General features: G+C 33.4%; 1 protein-coding gene across 7 annotated transcripts in view; it reads right to left on the reverse strand.

The window, feature by feature from the left end:
* The window catches only part of Arms (Ankyrin repeat-rich membrane spanning), a 35,915-nt gene extending 15,857 nt beyond the window's left edge, over positions 1-20,058 (reverse strand). The window contains exons 1-2 of one of the 7 annotated variants that reach the window (XM_089076329.1): positions 19,872-20,058; positions 19,184-19,251 (exon numbers count right to left, since the gene is read on the reverse strand). Coding sequence is in view for 5 of the 7 variants with exons in the window: in XM_089076326.1 (XP_088932452.1) it covers positions 11,281-11,430 (150 nt within the window). In the remaining 2 variants the exon portion in view is untranslated. Of the gene's footprint in view, positions 1-743; positions 915-11,280; positions 13,151-14,713; positions 14,991-16,969; positions 17,193-19,183; positions 19,252-19,871 lie in introns of those variants that run through there. The other 6 variants (XM_089076326.1, XM_089076325.1, XM_089076327.1 and 3 more) reach the window with 6 other exon arrangements.
* Positions 20,059-20,139: the final 81 nt, after the last annotated feature.

Consider the following 20,139-nt stretch of genomic DNA (forward strand, 5'->3'; position numbering starts at 1 on the left):
ATGTAGAATCACCTAATTTTGTCTGCATTTTTGATCATCGAAAATAATTTTATCACATCGATATAACAACTCGTATGAATTTAATATAATTAAATATTTGTTAAAGAAAAGCTTGTCATTTTAGGAAGATGTAATATACCTAATTGGTTAAAATAAATATATTAATGTTTTATAAATTTAAAATAATCAAAAAAAGAGAAATATAATCAATAGCTTTTTGAAAATTAAAAATAAAATACATAACGTAATTTAATTGATAAACAATTGGATGAACATATATTCCATAATAACTGAAAATTATAGAGTTTGTTTAAACAATGCAATTTATAGTTTAAAAACGCAGCTTGTTATTCATGAAGAAATGTATGTGAGCTTTAAAACAATTAGCATTAGCGTAAAAAAAAAAACCAATGCTTATTTACATAATAATAATTTATTTTAAATTATTTTAGAGTGTAATCATATTTTTTTCTCACTAGATTAATTATAATACAATCAAAGAACTGAAGACGATTGAAAATGGTACAATTCAGAGTTCAATTTTCGAAACTGCGGCTATACGCGAAAACAAGTCGTTGTTAATTAGATATAGAATTTATTTCGCGCGTGTCCTCAGTAACGAAAGTCCCAACTCACCGCTGTAGTCAGTCTCAATCCCACGGATAGGGACAGATAGAGATTAAATTTCTCCCTGGAGGAAACCGGCGGGGGGGGATCATTCGGGATTATCGGATTATATATACCGTGAGAAACGGACCCTCGACAGAGTGGTGAGCCGCAGCATCTTTTCCAAATTTCGCGTGGTCGTCCGATGTACAACTGATCCGACTGATCTGACTGATGCGACGATCGAACGTCTTTCACGACGTTCGCACGACTTCTTCCTCGTTGTCGGGTGCAATGAGAATGTCGACTACAGAACTCGTGACGCCAGCAAATCGTTTGAGAACAACATTCAGCGGATATATCGCGCGACATTTATATATCGCGGTGGGATCTCTTTAAGTTCGTGTACATACGCACGGTCTCTCTCTCTCTCTCTCTCTCTCTCTCTCTCTCTCTCTCTGAAATGCGTAACAGCACGTGCTGTGTATCATCAGTGCCGTAAGCTTTTTTTCAGAGATTGTTTTCTTTTCACTTTTCTTATTTTTTGATTTCTACATGAAATCGCTATTTGAAGCCAATATTGAGATAGCATGTTTAGCATTATCATTATATAAAATCAATATGATTAATTTTATGATAAGCGAGAAAATGATATTCGAACGATAACGATCAAGTTGCTTTCGACATTATGTAATACTAACTTGATTGTGATAGGATACCTTTAAAAAGCATTTTTCATATACGAGATATATAAAAGTAAAAGTGTCATAAAATTGTTTTTCATATTTAAATGTCTTGACTTTACGTTAACATTAGAGGCAAGCTTATTAAAAATGTTTCACTGTTCCTCCATCTAGAACTAATGAAAAACTTCGTAACTTCGTAAACGAAAAAGATTGGAAAAAATACGTTTTGTATTCTCTATAATGCTTATGTATTCTATACAAAAGAATAAATGACTACGTCATTAAATCCGTGCAGAATTGTTCGCAACGAAGTCCGGTCTCAGCACAAAGAAAAAGAGACATATTATATATATATATATATATGTCGTATATTTTTTCCGAGATAATAGAGATAATAGAGAGAAATACGGCGTACCAGTGACGTCATCGATTTGCCGATTTAATGAACTATGCGGCACCGGCGTAATTAGAGGCGCACTGTAATCTTCCATAGTTTATCTCCACGGCTGCACGTTGTGGATTTATGCTCGACGGCGGTTTGATCAAGTAATTTGTAAACCCCGATAAAGCGAGTGACGATAAAATTGCAATTTTTACTTAGGGGGTCTATTAAAGCGTAGTACCGCCGATTACACGAAACGATTATTACGATTGATTAAAAATGAGCGGTTTGTCCATGCATAATTAAATCACAGACCAATTCTCGATTCGTTTCACGCAACGATGAATAGTGAATGAAATATATCACATAAATAATTATGCAAATTAATCAAGCCTTTATTCAGTGTGCGAATAAACGTGCAATTGAAATAGGATGATGAGAAATACTAAAAGTCTGCGTCATCGCTCATCGTTCGCGAGAAGCTGATCAAACAATTAACGAAAGCGTCAAAGTGTAATCGGAGAAATGTTTTAACACGATTGCTCCGTGCTGAAAAATAGCGTCTCAAGAGTTACAAAAGAGATTACGAAACAGTACCGTGCAAGACAGAAAGTAAAACTTTTAAAGAATTATACATTCAAATAATTATCATAACAATTTAAACAGTAGGATAAAAATATCAATTCCGAATAATTATAATAATAAAAGTTATTGTCGAGCAATTCTACGAGGAGTGATAATGTTATCAACACTATACGCTATACGTTATCAACTCTTAAGTTTAATTAATCGTAAAAAATATTTTATTTATAAATAATTTTATTCAATTTAGTTACTGTTTTATATCTTTTAATTCTAATTCAAAATTATGTAAATTATCAACAAATGAATCTTGGATATTAATTAATTCGAAAGTCTATTAATTTTAAAATATTGTCTTTTGAATACATTACTACATTTTATGAAAATAAAAAATAAACTTAATTTATGCTTATATATTATGTAAATAAGAAAATTATAAGTAATGATCCATATGATCTGATCTCGGGCTTCAAATCGAATATTAAATACAGACTCCAATATTATAATATTCAAGTTTATTTTAGATAATCAAAAAAAGAAAAAAAATTTAAGTGATCAATATCAGTTTCTTTTTTTAATAATAAATAATAATAATAATAATAATAATAATAATAATAAATAATTTTTTAATAATAATATTTATTGTCCTTTCTAAATCTTTTGTTTTACATTTTTTTCTATATAAATAGCAATTTTTATATTCAAAATTAAAACTTTTTAATTTTTACTTATTCTTTGTAATTTTATTTTTATATATACATATTAAGTTGTATATAATATAAAAGCTTTATTTACACTATAACATCATAATGTGTCTATTAAATTGATACTCGCAAAAATATTTAATCTCAATTAAGCATAATATTAATTTTTTTCTAAAGATCTAATTTAATTCATAAAATCTAATTTACTACAGCTTAAGATGTAAAAATCTTATGATTATAATCTTTATATTATACTTACTTTACTATAATTACTTTGAATAAATTAAAAAAAATATATCATACATCCAATGACAATTTGCTAAAATTTAAATAAATGTTGAATATTCGCAATATATATTTGATGATGAAAAATATAATAATTGACTGAATATAATAAATAATTTGAACTTGATATCTGATACACATCTAAAGTCTTTCTCCTAATTGTACTTTGACGTTTATTTTGACGTTCTATTTTTTGTTATCGTTCTAATACAAACAAATATTATTTATAAGCTTAATAAAAAGATAACAAAGAATCGAATTAAAATTGTTCGTTGAAGAATACTTTTTTTTATTTTGAACGTTGTCGTTTTCACAGAGGCATTTGCTGTGGTTAGTTCTCGCGTTAATCTCAACCAATTAAAGCTCTTGGTAAACTAATCAATTGTGTACATGGGACTTTACTGCGCTTCATAAAATAAAATGACGTGAAGCAGTTCAGCAGAAACCAGTGTCAGTATCGCGGCAAAGCGTATAGAGTTGATAACACTATCACTCCTTGTAGAATTGCTCGACAATAACTTGCGCATTTTTCGAATTAAATTTCATCATCTCTGACATAAATACATCAATGAAAAAAAAACCTACCTTAAACAATTAAATGCAACTATGATTGCGATTTAATTTTCGCTTTGAAAGCAAGCGCAATCGAGAGAAATATCGTTTCTTCAACTTAAAGTATACTCCAGCGTAATCAGAAGTGCAACATCGCTTTAACTCGCTTTTTGAAGAGAAACTCGCTCTTGAAAGACTAATTAATTGTATTGTTAACAAAAGCTTTTAAAAAGAAAACCAATGCTTCAATAGAATTTGAAATATAATATACTATTTATTAATTTTGTGCCACAAATCTCGAAGAGTTGATCGTCAGAGATAAATCACGAAAATTCAACATTTAAAAAATCAACTGGAAAAGGTGTCGCACATTCTCGCACATATGACATATTTTAACGATCAATAAGCATAAAAGATGACAAACACTGATCGTAAAATCTGATAGTGCTTGTGAAATCGATCAGTAATAATGAATCGTAAAATTTATTCCAATCAAGGCATATAAAATATACTGCGCTATATATTAAAAATACTATTAATATAATTTTATACATAATAAAATTGTAAAAGTTAATCTCCTTTAATCAAAACATTATTATTTCTATTTGAAATAAAAACATCTAACATCATTTTATTTATTATTATCTGCATAAAGTTTTACAAATTTACTGCTGTTATAATTTATTGCAGACGCAAGTCGATATTATTAATAGATTCTGTATTAAGTTATCGATACTGTGTCCATTTATATCAGAAATAACTTGTCCCTATCTCTGTCATCGAGACATCGTTACATGTCACGTATAAAAGGTAAGTATATTGACAGCTAGACGTTATTGAAAACCGATGAAGCATAATCATGTGACAAAGATTATATATATAATGTCCTATTCCCTACTGTGTTATATAATTCATTCATTTGTACATAAAAATAAAGTGTAAAATATTCTTTCAAATTCGCACAAGATTCTGTGCATAATATTCTTTTTTTATCTATTTTTTCTTTTTTATAAAATAGTATTACGCGCATTAAATTTTAGTAAATTCAAATTGTGGTACAAAAAAAAAATATAAATTTTTCAAAATTATTCGGATAATAATTAATTAAAATCTGGCGTAACGTTATAATATAACGTATAGCATAAATTGTCCTTGATTTAACACGAAATCAAATTAATTATTGCAAATATCTTTCTCATGATAAAATATATTTTCATATAAAATAAAATATGCGTATACTGCATTCTTGTCGCTTCAACGTAAAATTTATTTTTATTTTACCACACTAGGAATGTGTAATATTATTAAATCAAAAATATTCGAAAATATGGTATGTGATTCTTTTTTTATATAACAAACAAATTTATAAATCGTTTCATGACAATATAATTTATAGACAGAGATAAGGTAAAAATAAAAAAATTATTTTTACGTAAAAAATTGTGCATGTATCGTCATCGTTTACGTAAAGAAGAATTTTGAATTATAAGTTATTGTTATTTATCGCGAAATTATTTTTGTGTAACGTACGCTCCTCGAAATACAATTTTTGCTGTTGGAGGAAAGCAGTACGTCCGTTTTCGCGGTACGACATAATTTTGACATTCGCAATTTCAATATCCGCACGATTTACGCCGAATACGAAAACATCTCAGGTTAAAATATCTAATGTTGTTTATTCCGAGCCGACTATAAGCTATAAGCGTCGAGTCGAGAGTCGAGTAAATATCGACGAAAATAGTGCAGTATTCGTCGTTCGCGGCAATTCGCGTGTTCCGCCGATCGTGTGATTCATTTGCGCGTGGTTCGTTTACTTTGGAAATTCCACCCGAGAAATTCCAAAGCAAAGTTCGCGACGCTATTATCTGAGACACCGAGTCTGCCACGAACTGTCATCGCAGTCAGCTCTTAACAGACATCTCTCAACGTCACTTGTTGCCGATGTCATTTATCTCGAGTATTATCCCGACTAAATCTTGGCACGGTCGTGTAGCAAAGAGTGAAAGATTTTCATTCATGAAGCTGCTGCACTCGAGCAACTCTTTTTGGAAACTGCAACTGTGTGGCTGTACACAAGCACACTGAGAGAAAACAAAAGAGTTCTGGCAGCTATACTCGTTGATACACGGCTTTTTTTTTTCTAAGTGCACTGATGATTGGAAACGTGATCTAAGAGAAAACTGAGTATACTCTGATTTCTATCGTATGCAAATTACTCTCATTGATTTTAAGAAAATCAAGATAATAAAAGTATCTGAAATATATATAAAGAATCTATTTAAAGAATAATTATTTAAAATCCAAAGATAAAATTAAAAAAATAAATAAATTAGACTGTTTTTGTAATCATGAGAGAAGATATATCATATAATTATATTTTTTTATATTATTTTTTTTATATTATATTTTATATTATATTTTTTATATTTTTGTTATTTTTTTTATATTATTTTATATTGTAAGCAAGAAAGATACGATAAAAATATTCTCGAGAAAACGGTGAACGCGTAAAAATCATTGTGTCGTGTACCTGTTTGCTTCTGTTCCAAAACGATTGAATAGCTTGCTGGCATGTCGAGGAAAGAGACCCGTAGGATCTGGCAGATCCTTGCAACGATGGCAAAGATGAAACGGATGCATTTCGTCGGTTGTTATTCAATAGACTCGTTCTCTCATTCGTATTCTCCATGGAACGAAGATAGATGACAAATTCGACCAATTCGCGTATAACTAATAATAACGAGAAATATTCTCAGGATGTTCTGAGGATGGTGCGATTAACATTATTTTTTTAGACAAGCTGTTGCATTCCGCTTTTGCATGAAAAAGGACATGTTGTTTTAACTTCATCAGATTCAGGTTCGAATCGAATGGTGCCTGGCCTGGCCGAGGTGATACTTTTCGCGAAATAATAAGAATTTTCGCGACTGGTTCGAGGCCGTCGTGACGCACATCTTCCCTTCTCACATCAACTGTATTTTTATTCCTCTGATGAATTTAATCGTCCCACTTCCTCCACTCGCAGCACACGTCGTATACTCGTGAGGTAAAATGTGTCTGATTACGCGATGTGCGAATACGAGCGTTTCGAGCGGTCCCGATCCAGCAAAAAATTGTCGAATGTAAAACGATCATTTTGTACACGAGGTTACCGTTAACGCTTCGTCAGTCGAGAATTGGCTTGTCCGACTTCTTTACGCGATCCCCTTTCATTCGGGACGAATGAAAATGGCTCGAATTAGGTATGCGCCGAGTGTGCCCAACGACGGTGACGTCCCCGATTATCCGATGCTGATATCGGTAAATTTCCAGGACGTTACGCGCACGAATTCTCAGATACACAGATCGCCATCGCAATCCGATCCGCCGAGAGCAACATTAGCGTGTTATTAGACGCACTGTGCCTCGCAACGAAACAGAAAACCGCAACTCGACTTGCGCAAAATGGCAACACGTCGAAATGTCACAGCGGCGCGAGATAATTCCTCCGAGAGTTATCTTCCTAGGATTAATTGTTATCTGTAAGCCCGAGCCCATTCGGTCACACGAGAAACGTACGAAATCGGACGGGCAGAAACTGGAAATATCTGAGATAAATCATCGTTTCGCCTCGGAAACTCGCACATTTCTGCATTGCGGATTTGTCGTCACGTCGCGACACATCTCTGCATCCTGCGGCATCCTGAAACTCGCTCGGAAGAAGGATGCAATTTTGGCCGCGGTGTTGACGTAACGTTCCGTCCTCGGGGAGACTTGAAGGCGGACTCTCGTATCTCCGAAAATTCTCGAAAAGCGTTGGCTCGCCTCGCAGATAACGAAGACGAAGCTTGCCTTATTTTCACATGCCTACGTCAATCTTCCTCACTCGCTGCCGCGTGTTTATCTGCGGAAAGTGCTCTCTCCTCGCGAGGGTCACGGGGAATAAACTGTGTGAAAGAGCTTTCTCGTTGCCCTCTCACGCGGAAAATGACGATCTTTCGACATCACGGATCATCGTCCGCGATGGGTTATTAATCATCACGTACGAATAAAATTATCACTCGCGTTGAATTGAATTGTTTGAATAACAAGCTGGAGCGATCGAGTGAACGATGATCAAAAAATATCATTGGGTATGCGCCAAGTGTCCAACGACAGTGACGTCATACCCAATATCAGCTCATTGGAACTATGAAAAGTTTCGCGACCTCGTGTAAATCAACGGAGTAAAAGGGTGATACCACGTATGATCACCGCGTCCGATAAACCACTGCTGAGGAAAATATGAGATCCAAGGCAAACGCATGTATGACCGATTATCAATACGTCGAAGCCAAGATAAGATGGGGCCGTTTCATGCAAGATATCGTATCTTGAGATAGACAGTAACTATAGCAAATCATTGAAATGCATATTTATCGATAGTCTTAGAAGAGATAAATATACTAGGAAAAGTATAATTTTTTTAAACATATTTTTTAAATATAAAGCTTGATTTCACGTTAATAATTTTTTTCATGATTTTCGATGTAAGACACAATGTTCTATTAATTTTTAGAAAGCAAAGAAATATGAAACGTCTATGAAACGTCCCATGTAAAAATATTATAAAGTTTAATTATATCCAATAAATTTTGAGGACAAATAGCTGTTAATTAAATGATATCAGAATCATCGCATCATTTCAAATTTTCTATACATTGCCAATAGTAATGGCGGTTTTGAATTACCATGACCTGCCAAGATGACAAAACAAAGATTGAATTGGCATTTTGTAATAATCCCTATCTTGTAACAACTATCGAACACCAACGGGTATTGTGGCCAAAGATATTCCTGGCAACATATCAGTGACCGAGTGCGAATGCTCCATGATTCATAGCGCCACTAAAATTTTACAACTGATTTGAGCCACACAACTCGCGATTCGAATGACAGATTTTTTTGTCTACTGACATGAACGAAACTTTCTAATTGATCAGCCGGCATTCTTCTCTCGAGCGTCTCGTGATGCCGAAGACCGCCGCCAATGGACGTCGCGCACAATCGTGAAATGAAATCGTTCTGTGATCTCCGTTGATCTTCATTTTGGCAAAACCTCACGAATGAGTATATAACGCTTATTGTGATTCAATACACAAATATTCAAATAATGTTGTTTTAATCACACGCACAATACTCTAAATCGATTGTCATTAACTCGACTACATTCTCTTTTATAGTGTGTAATGACATAATAAATGTCGCATTAATAAAATAACAAAGAAAAGAAGGAATAATGTTGCAAAATTTAGCAATTTAGAAAAGAATTATTTTATTTCTTTTATTTCAAAAGGAAAAGAAAATTTAATTGAAAGAGACCGAAGAGATTAAACGGGTATATAAACTAAATATTGCACGGAAACATTTCAAAGAACGCAATTTTATCTTTCTAAAATTATAGAGAATTGATTTTGAAAAAATTAATTATCTCTACGTAGCATTGAAATTATAATTAAGAAAAAGATGTTACTCGTTAATAAAAATTGCGCAGCAGTTTCATGCGTCTTGCTACATTTATGAAAATAATAATTAATCAAAATTAGTCTGAAATGTGACGCATGCGAAATATTCTTAGACATAATTTACGACGAATTCCTTCGACTAATCAAAAATAGTTTTAATTAGAGTAAAGTTGCTCACGCAACGCGTCCGTCTGAACCGGATATCCTGAATCAAGAGATAAATATACTAGGAAAAGTATAATTCTTTAAACATATTTTTTTAAATATAAAGCTTGATTTCACATTAATAATTTTTTTCATGATTTTCGATGTAAGACACAATGTTCTATTAATTTTTAGAAAGCAAAGAAATATGAAGTGTCTATTCCCATGTAAAAATATTATAAAGTTTAATTATATGGCCATGGCCTATTTTGCGGGCAAGGAATTATTGGCAAGGAACATCTAACGCTTATGAACAAAGATAATGAGAGATTTGGCAAGACTTTAAGCAAAAGATGAAGACTCATTAATCAGTGTCGCACCCAAGATTCGCGATGTACATTGGCACAATCTCGAGGGAAACCGAAAATAAACCTGTAGCTGTCTAACCACAGATGAGACCGATGCACCATGCGGAAGCAGACGAACATTTAGACAATGCTAACGAAACGATGCAGCTGCATTGTTTCACAATTTTGAGTATGTTTAAAAAAAAAAATAAAATTTTATTTTATTTTTTTTATTTCGCGATTAATGTCAAAATTTATAAAAAAATAATAAAAAGTAATAAATTAAAAAAAAAATTGCTTTATTTCCTTTTTCTTCATTTCTAAAAGTAAAAATTCCTAGAAGTCCATTAGCCCATGTAACGCCCATAATCTAAGAATTATTAACTCTTTGCAATTCTACACTATATATGCAATTACACTAATTGAGCTGGAGAACGCGACGTAATATTTTTTCGGATTTTTCTCGCTTAGTTTTCTAAGCATTCGAATCAAATGATTGTAATTAGCAAAAACATTGTCCGACGTCTTCATAAATTTCTACAAATAATGAAGAAATTTCTATTCATATATCAGGCTCGTTAATTAAATTAAAAATTAAATTAAAAAACGAAATATTTGGTTTTATTTCATTTCTGAAAAATGATTTGAATAGCAAAGGATTCAAGTTACACCGAGAAACCTAGTCACGTGCAAATTGCACCTCGGGTACGTTCGCGACAATAAAACAAAAGTCTTTGTTACATCGGCTCTGATTTACGGTGAAAGCGCACAATTCAATATGCGGCAGTTTTCAGTCTCGATAGAGAGAGAGAGAGAGAGAGAGAGAGAGAGAGAGAGAGAGAGAGAGAGAGAGAGAGAGAGAGACGCTGTTAGACGACAGTATTGTGAATTGTCGCGTGGTTTGCGCTGCTGAAAGCGCGCTGCCTAAACGCTAAAATAACCGTACATGGCCCCATACGATAATATGAATGACGTAGCTTTGACTCATTCAGCGGCGGAAAATAGAGAATAGGTCACTCAGAAAATGCACGAAACAACGCTCGTCGTACGCTACGCGATATATTCCAACATGTAACAACAATAATTTCAGCGAACGCGCGAGAAGATACGACAATTGACTTCCTCGAAGTAAAAAAGTCGGTCGGTCGGTCGGTCGTTTATTGTTTTCCCCTTACGTCTCCTGCCATGCATTTTCTGTTATGACAATCGCACTATCTTTAAGACTCGCACGTGAAAGAGTTTAAGCTGTAGACCCGTCACGCAAGCGTCACGTTCGACAGAAAAGTCTGGAAAAGAATTTACGTCTCACATATATGCAAGTTTTTATAATACTCCATGTATCCTTAAAAGCGTACATTTACATTATAGATATTTTCAACATCTTTTTTAAACAAATATACAATGGCATCGTCGACCTTTTCTAATGATAAAAATTTTCGTTACGAGACGAGAGTTGTTCCAAGATTTAGGAAGGAGGAAACTGGATGATATTTTCCCAAGCAAAATTACCTCGTGGATCCGATGCTCCAGACGGTGCACGATGTTTTGAGGCCGTCCTTTCAACAGAGAAAATTGATTTCTGCGACATTCTCCTGTCCCAGTAACGTGCTTGTAGGTCTTGTCACCGAGCACTCTGCTCTTCATCCGCAAATGCGACATTCCGAAAAACGATTGCCTCTCAATAAATCATCCGAATCGATCAACATAAAGAAGTCTCACTCACCACTCGCGATCTTCCCAAAATTGATCCAGAAATGTGTCTCTATTTAAACTTGCACTATTCATTGGTATCGCGAATAAGTATCGCGATACTTTAGGACTTTTTCGACTTTTTTTTTTTGGCACGAGGAAAAGCCGCTCGCGTATTTGCAACGTGGCACCGCTTCGTCCGTGACGTTCTACACTACACTTCACTAAATAATGACGTTGCACCAGACATTGCGTTCACCTCGGTTAACTCTCATAATTATTTAATTAATCGCGTGTTCGACGAAGCGGAATTTAGCACAAAACGCGTCGCATCGAGCCAAGTCTCTCTCGGTTCGCGAAATCGCTCGCACGTAACAAGAATGCAGAAACTAATCGTCTACTGCATTCGTTTCCTTGACTGTCTTCTCGCTAAGTCTTCTCTCAAGGATGCCTCCTGATGCGATAATATATATCTTTCGTTGTGTGGTCTGTCTCACCGTATATTTATGTAAAAATGCACACGAGTGATATCATCGCATAAAAGCCATAACTACAAGCCCGTAACTAAAAGCAAGAAACGCGAAAAGTTTTATTTTCGCCCGAGGCTCACGATGATGCTGAAGAATCATAAACGTAATATTAACAAATCACTAAGAACCTCGTTCATATTTAAATTAATTACAAACACGATACAATTATTTTCAAAACATTAATTAATTACATATTAATTCGTAACTAATTATTACGAGATTCTGACCAATAAAACAGTAGCAAAGTACATGGTCATTGATGGAACAACAAGCCTGAAATAAATCTAAAATTGTTTATCTAAATATTCTTCAAGTGTTCGGTAAAAAGTTACTGTTTTAGATTAGACACGAGTACCTTGCACTGTTCATCAAATATCTCGAATTCTTCAAGAGAGTCGGACGAGTCACATCATGTTTACCCACGATTAATGGCATTTCTTACAGAGATTACCGTGATAAAGATAACGATTGTCACCATGGTACGGAGCAATAAAACAAAACGAGAATCATTCTTTACCGATTCATCATCGGTTGCTATGATGAGGGTAGAGTCTCGACCGCTCAACATAGTAACATAACAATCAATTTTTCGATAATGGTCACGATAATGGTCATGGCTTTTGAGAGATAATAAAAATACACCTTAGACGTATATATAAAAAAAAAAATGCCAGAAAATTATCAGAGAGATTACTACGATCAGTAAGGCGCGCACGATCTCGATAATTCGTAACGCGATCACTGAGGAGTGAGTTAAAAGTCGCGGTTGAAACGGATCGCTCTGAGGTGGAATTATCCGGTCAGGAATAGAGCATAATTGGGCCGATCGGGTACGACGATCGATCGCGCGAGAGGATCGATGGATCAGCTGATCCGCGCACTATAGAGCTCGCGCTTTCACTGCCACACCACCGGGAGGAAAATGAAGGTAAACGCTTGGTTTTGCACGCGCGGTTTATCTGCTCTTCGCCGGCTATTTGTCATCTCAGCCCGACGTATCGCTCCGTTTTTAAGTACCTGATAAGCAGTCAGTCACGTTTCTGCATCTGACAACGTACGTAAAATATATTCTTGATTGCCTAATATCGATAATTGGGCTAATATTTATTTCATTATTTATATCATTGCTGTTAATGACGTGTTTAGTTAGCACTTTTACGCGTTTTTCTCTATTCTCTATTAAAATCATGATAAATTAAATCACACATGAAAAGTGTTAAGTAAAAATTTTATAACGCGTGACACACACTTTTACTAGTTATCTCAGGTATTTGCTTGAACAATTATATAATTAAATGAGACCAATATAAATATAATATGACGTTAAAAATTTCTTCAAAAATATTAAAATTAAACAAGAGAATTATTTCACATATTCGCAGCAATGAATATTTATGTGGTAATAATTAGCTTCGTCAGTTCGCGAGATTCCTTAACGTAATATTTGCATTATATTGACATTTAAATAAAAAAAAAGATAAAAAAAAAACGTATTATGAAATAAGATTTAAAGATGATATCTCTTCAGAGCAATGTTGTTCCGGTTTTATTTTAAGATACGAAATAACAGGTTATTTCACCGAAAACATTGACATTCCCACTGGTATGCGTGCCACGAATTATTTTCGCGCTATTCGCCATCGAGTATATTGCGAGAGGTAAATCGGGTGAATTCAGGCCGCGCGTCGCCAATATATAGGACAAGAAAACGATCGAACAGTAAGAAGTCCAAAGCACAAGAAATATAGAAACCGGTGTTGACTTGTAAATAATGTCCTTGTGATAGCGTTAAACGTGCTAAATGGCTGAATGTGCAACGTCGTTTTTGTTAAACACTCCGCATAGATATCTCCTTATTATCTATTTCTCATGTGGAACTTATTTTCTTCCAACAAAAATGCCGAAAGATCAATGCTAATGAAATGTGACCTAGCTTTGAAATATTTAGATAGAAGTCTAATTAAATGCAATATAAACTTATCAAAATTACAAAACTACAATATTTCAAGATTTGTCATCTTATAAAAAATTAGAAATTATATCGATAGTAAATTCTGCAAAAAAAAATGAAAACTGTTAACTTTAAAACAACAATCATTAACAATTACATTTAAAATTTTTCTAAATTATTATTTATCTTTATTTACACTTAACTATAATTTATTTAAAACTATTTATTTATTTATCTCTAATTTATATTTCTGATAAATTTGCAACAATAATAGAATGTGGTTCAGTCATCGTCGCCATGGCAAATGTGATAAAATCAAATGTAAATTTAGGCTTTGCGATCGAGGATTCGTGAGAACGATTATAAGAACTCCTGCCCGTTAATTTAGTCTAAGGGCGTGGAATAATCAACATAAACCAAAGTAGATCGAGGCCAAGGATCAAAGACATAGGCTTTTAATCATTCGCTAAACAAAGGTACGCGTAACGTTATTACGTCATAGTCATCCACGATCGTCACGACTGTCACGATTTCTGACATCATGCGATTTGCAAAAATTATAGGACGAAGGTTGTATCTCTTTAACGAGAATTCTCTCTTGGATAGCTATTCATACGCTGCTCGATCACTGGAAATTTCCTTGATCCGAAGGAGCTATATAACACGCGGTATCGTGGCAGGAATCTATCACCTTTCAAACTATACCCTTCTCTCTATCGAACTAATACATCATTTCATTAGCGAAACAACACCGTTGTAGAAAGAATCTTACGATATTCAATCCTAGGAGAAATTCGCACTATCACGAGATACATCACTGCACTAAATGTGTTAAATATCACTTTTAATTCACTTCTGTATCGCTTCTCAATTGACTTTTCCTGAACGGTTCCTCATCGAATCCCATCACCATCGAGAAACGATAAAAGTGTCTCGCGCATTATGTGGCAAAATTAGGACGGTCAGGATCGCGGATTGATGCCGATGGTCGGATCGCACGGCTGGCTCGCTCGGCGCTCGCACGAAGCCGATGCCGAGCGATGCAACATCCTTCGCGTACTGCGGCCGAGAGAACAATTGACCGAGGCAACAACACCTGACACTGGTGTGTGGGCGACCCGTCCACGTGGACGGCGACGGGGCCGGCCCGTTCGCCAGGTGGTGGCGAAAAAAAGAGAGGGAAACACGCACCGCTAACGACGACGTCATCTCGTCGCGTAGGAAAGCGCCCTCGAGGAAGATGTGTTGCCCTCGTTCATTGTTATCGACATTAAACTCAGGTGCATCTTTTAAAAGATATCTTGGCTAAATGCAAGCATCTCATTTAATTATATAGTTTATTTTTCGTAAAGATTATTTCATCGGTCTTTCTAAACTCCATGCGTTGAAATGAAATTATGTTTAGTACAGCAAAATAGAAATTTGACAATTGATGATTAAGAATATTAACAATAGGTCTAATATGGAATATAATGTGGAACATCGTTTGATTGTTGGCTTGTATTTTTATCGCATATTTTAATGTCAATTATAACAATTTCATGAAATATTTTAGTAAATATATAAATCCTGTATGCAAATAAATATTTGTAAAAAAATAATAATCAAGTTTCGTAAACGTTTTTCAAAATCTGCCCAGTAAAAATATAAGCTATAAGATGTTCGGTATTTTTTAAATTAAATTAATAAATTATTATAATTATAACAAATTATTTAATACATAATAAATGTAATAAATGTATAAATTATAATAGTAAAATATCGACTTGAAAAATTTTCTGTAGAATTTTATATAAAACACTTTAATTATATTATTTTTAATTTTTTCAGTATTTTGTTTGTAATTTAATGTTGTTTAGTAGTATTGTTAAGTCTGTGAAATTCATTTCGAAATTAATCAAAGTTTTCAAAATGTGTTCATTTCATATTCCATTATCCGCATTCGTGAAACAATGAATGAACAATTGATAATTTGAGAATTGTGAGCCAATCATAAATACGAACAGCTGATCGTTAAATGCATCAGCTGTGTTAGACTAAACAAATGTCAATGAACACACCGTAGCATTGCAAATGTGTATCTACGACGAGAATGGATAACGATACGAGAGATGAGCAACGTAAATGTCTTCCAATGTGTTTACGGAGCAATCGGGAAATCCGAATAAGAGAAAAAGGAAAGAAAGGGGGAAAAAAAAAAGAAAGAAAAATAGAAGTAGAAGATTGATTAAATCGTACCGACTGGCCGAAACATAAACTTTTCGCCTCTCTCTTTTTATCGCATATTTTAATGTCAATTATAACAATTTCATGAAATATTTTAGTAAATATATAAATCCTGTATGCAAATAAATATTTGTAAAAAAATAATAATCAAGTTTCGTAAACGTTTTTCAAAATCTGCCCAGTAAAAATATAAGCTATAAGATGTTCGGTATTTTTAAGTCTAGTCTCTAAGTATACGAAGGAGAGTACACTCATAAATTAAAAATTATTAATTAATTTTTTTCTAGTCATAGTACTTTGTTCTAGTATTAACTACACAGTTTTGTTTTGGATAAAATATACTTTAATAAAGCATACTTATAATTAAATAATATCTCTAATAATTAAAATAAAATAAAGTTATCACAAGAATGTACATAAAAGATACACATAAAATGATATAATGCTTGCAAACCGCTATACCTGCAGAAACGACACACATTGGAGAAACCTCGATTGATAACGATAATATCAGGAACCGTGTATATGTAATATGTGAAAAATATACGATTGAATACAATCGGTCTATTTATTTCCTTCTAACAGCGGACGTACGAGGAAAGATATGCGTGAAATGCTGTTTCTCTCTCGCCGATAAAATTTATTTTCATTTTCCATGAAATACGCGAAACGAGCAACGAGTACCTGATAACGAAGGGAATTTAATTTGTTCGTTGCCTGAAATATGCAACATAGTTCGTTGTGAGCCTAGCGTGCCTTACTTGTGATGTATCGAAGAATTGTCAGTTTCGAAATTATTTACCAAGTCTTCCATAGAGTTGAACCATGATCTAGGATTCCAAGGAAACTTGTTCCATTTCGGAGACGTCTTGGGTTCAGTCGACGAGACGCCTGGGTCCATTTTCTTTAGCGTTAGATAGATTTGTGTATTACCAACTCGTTGATGATTTTGACTAAGGCACTAGAACCGAGAGCCTGTGTCGCTCGATTTATATTTACATACGTTTGCTCGACAAGCTTTTGTCCTATTTGACACGCAAGGTTCGCATGAATCAGCGGTTCTCAAATTATGCCCCGAGAGTGAATGTGACAAACGATACAATTGTACAATTACATCGCAATCTTAAAAGTAAGATGGTTCGCTTCATGGTTCAAAGAAGAAATTTGAATATTCTCCGCCATCCAATAAAAAGTCAAAGTGTAAAATTTGTACCGTGAAAAGATATATATATATATATTCTCATCAAAATGTATTCAATGTTTTATAACAGAAATGATGAATAGCGAAATAATTTCTGGCTAGCTAGTTTATATATTGATTTTATCTGTATCTTATATTTTACCAAGTATTCTAAAGATATCTTTATTTTTATAATATGATTTACATATAATTTAATAGAGGAATATAATTTAATAGAGAGAGTATACCAATATTATAATGGGATTATTAAACATCAATATTACTAGAAGTCAAATCGATTTGTAATATATTCTTATAATGCATGCTTTTAATAAATTACAAAATATAATGTAATATATAAGTAACATAAAAATAAAATATCAACAAAATCACTTTATTATATGATTACAAATAGCAAATTATTACATTTTAATCAAATGCGATTAAAAATTTTTTACGTTTAACCAAACGTTTGACCAAATTTTTATAAAAACGTTTTTCTCGGAATCTAAAAAAAGAAAACGGATCTTGACATTTCATTTAATTCTTGGAATATTTACGGGTGTTAAAATAGAACTTGTATATTATATTATTTTGTAATTTGTTAAAAATAGATGTTAAAAATCGAATTGATTTCGAATAATATCAATGTTTAATAATATCGGTAAAAATCCAAAATAATGTCAATATTTTGGAAAAATTATGTGTATATCGGTACATTATACCAATTGATTTTTACTTCGGTTATCATATATATAAAATAAAAAAATACCAATATATTATCAATATATTTTATACCATTTTTAATCTCTGCTTTATAATATTGTGATAGCATGTGATATATGATAAAAATTTGTTATTAATCAGCCTTTTAACTGATTAATTTTTTTAATATTTCATTTCTTTGTGTTTATGTATCTTTTTAGATATCAAAATATTCAAAATTATTAATTCTGCCCATCTATATCTATTAACTTTGCTAATTACTTTTCCTTCGCGCATGAGACTTGCACTCGACATTTCGCAATAATCGATGCATGTCGATGCAGCAAATGCCCGTACGAATACATATTTGCTAATGATCATTCTCATTGATTTAACATCATATCCCAACACACCGAGCAACACGTTATGCAATTTCCTTAGAATTTATCTACATTCAATTTATGCAATCGATACGATTGTGCGATGCGTGCGACTTTCACGGGGACAAAGCGTGTGCATAAGTATAGGCATTACTCTCCTGTAAATTTTAGACTAGGATCACTAATCCAATTTACTTTTAATAATAGCACATATTGTTCAGTAATTATATTTGTAAAGTATGTAATAAAATAAGTATTCGATTACTGATAGTTGTACTCAAGCGACGAATCCATTAATTCAATTAACTATATCTTATATCAGATTATTAGATTACTTTATCAGATATTATTTTATATCAGATTATTATTATGTTTTAAATCATAAATATTTGCGATATATTTATGATTTACGGACTTTGTCTTCTTTTTTACTTGCAATTCTTCCAATTTTTAGCGTAGTTTGAAATAAAACTTTAAAGACATAAAATGGCGTTAACGCCAATTAAGACATGCAAATTAAATTAGCTTATAAATAAATTAATATTTTTAATTAGTATTCTTAATCAGTGAATTTTACAAAATAAAGGATTCTTCCGATTCACCGATTATTATTTGTGTAATATTCCGGATGTTATGTTTTCACAATTACAAATAGTGCTGATAAAATATGATTTCCTTTCCTTTTCTCTTTTTTTCTCTATTGAATTAACATCGATCGTTCGTGCAATCAAGAAACAGGATGATGACTTACCAACTAAATGAAAAATCGCTCCCGCGAAAAATTTACTGTCCTCATGAATAATAAAACCTCTCATGTGCCTGAAATAAAAAATAAATGATTGCACAAAAAATTACATGGAATATCTGGATATTAGATAATAAACTACGCTTCTGCGTATAATTCGCAATACGATTGATATTAGAATCCATATAATTAAAAATTTTATTTCTATTCAATTTCAATTTTATTAAAATTTAATTTCCTTTCAATTACATTTGTTACCTTCTTCCACATCTCATCTTTTTTATTATTAAAAAAAAAAAAAAAATTGCGTCGAATTGCATTGACAAAAATAACTAATGAGTACTCAATTCCCATTTATCACGTTAAATTAAGTGACGATGATGGTAGTGCAATATTTCGATTTTACACATTCGTTTTTCAATCGGGGAAAGATCGTTGCAGAATATCGACTCCTGTCATCGCGACGTAAAAACTGAGCTAATCAAAATCATCATATCCATTTTCCGAGAGATATATAAATAAAACATTCACGAAAGACAAAGGTACGTTAATCGCGCATTAACAGGGATACATAGGACGATATACGCATGTATGCACGCGTGCACGCACGCTTGATTCATCGCAATCCCCGGAGGAGGAGGAGGACACAAAGGAGTAACGTCGCGGAATGGAGATTCCTCGATCCTAACCTCACCTGAGCGGAGGAACTCCCGCTGTTCTCTCGAAAATCCACCGTTTCCTAGCGGCGATAACCTCGATTACGTCAAGACAGCTACGTCCTCACTCGCGATCACATTTTGCGCTCGCAAGGAGAAGGAAGTTTCAACACCGAGCGCGAAGATCCCCCGCCGCCTCGTCTACACGTCTTTCTTTCTCGCCGCGCCGTTAGTGTCGCTGTCGTCCGTCAGGCGGCGGGCATTCCGCACCGATCAGCTGATCGTCGTGCGCACGTGCGTCCGAGC

The sequence above is a fragment of the Pogonomyrmex barbatus genome, unplaced genomic scaffold (genome assembly GCF_055798465.1).
Source record: "Pogonomyrmex barbatus isolate J1 unplaced genomic scaffold, ASM5579846v1 scaffold2, whole genome shotgun sequence".
Classification (NCBI taxonomy): Eukaryota; Metazoa; Arthropoda; class Insecta; order Hymenoptera; family Formicidae; genus Pogonomyrmex; species Pogonomyrmex barbatus.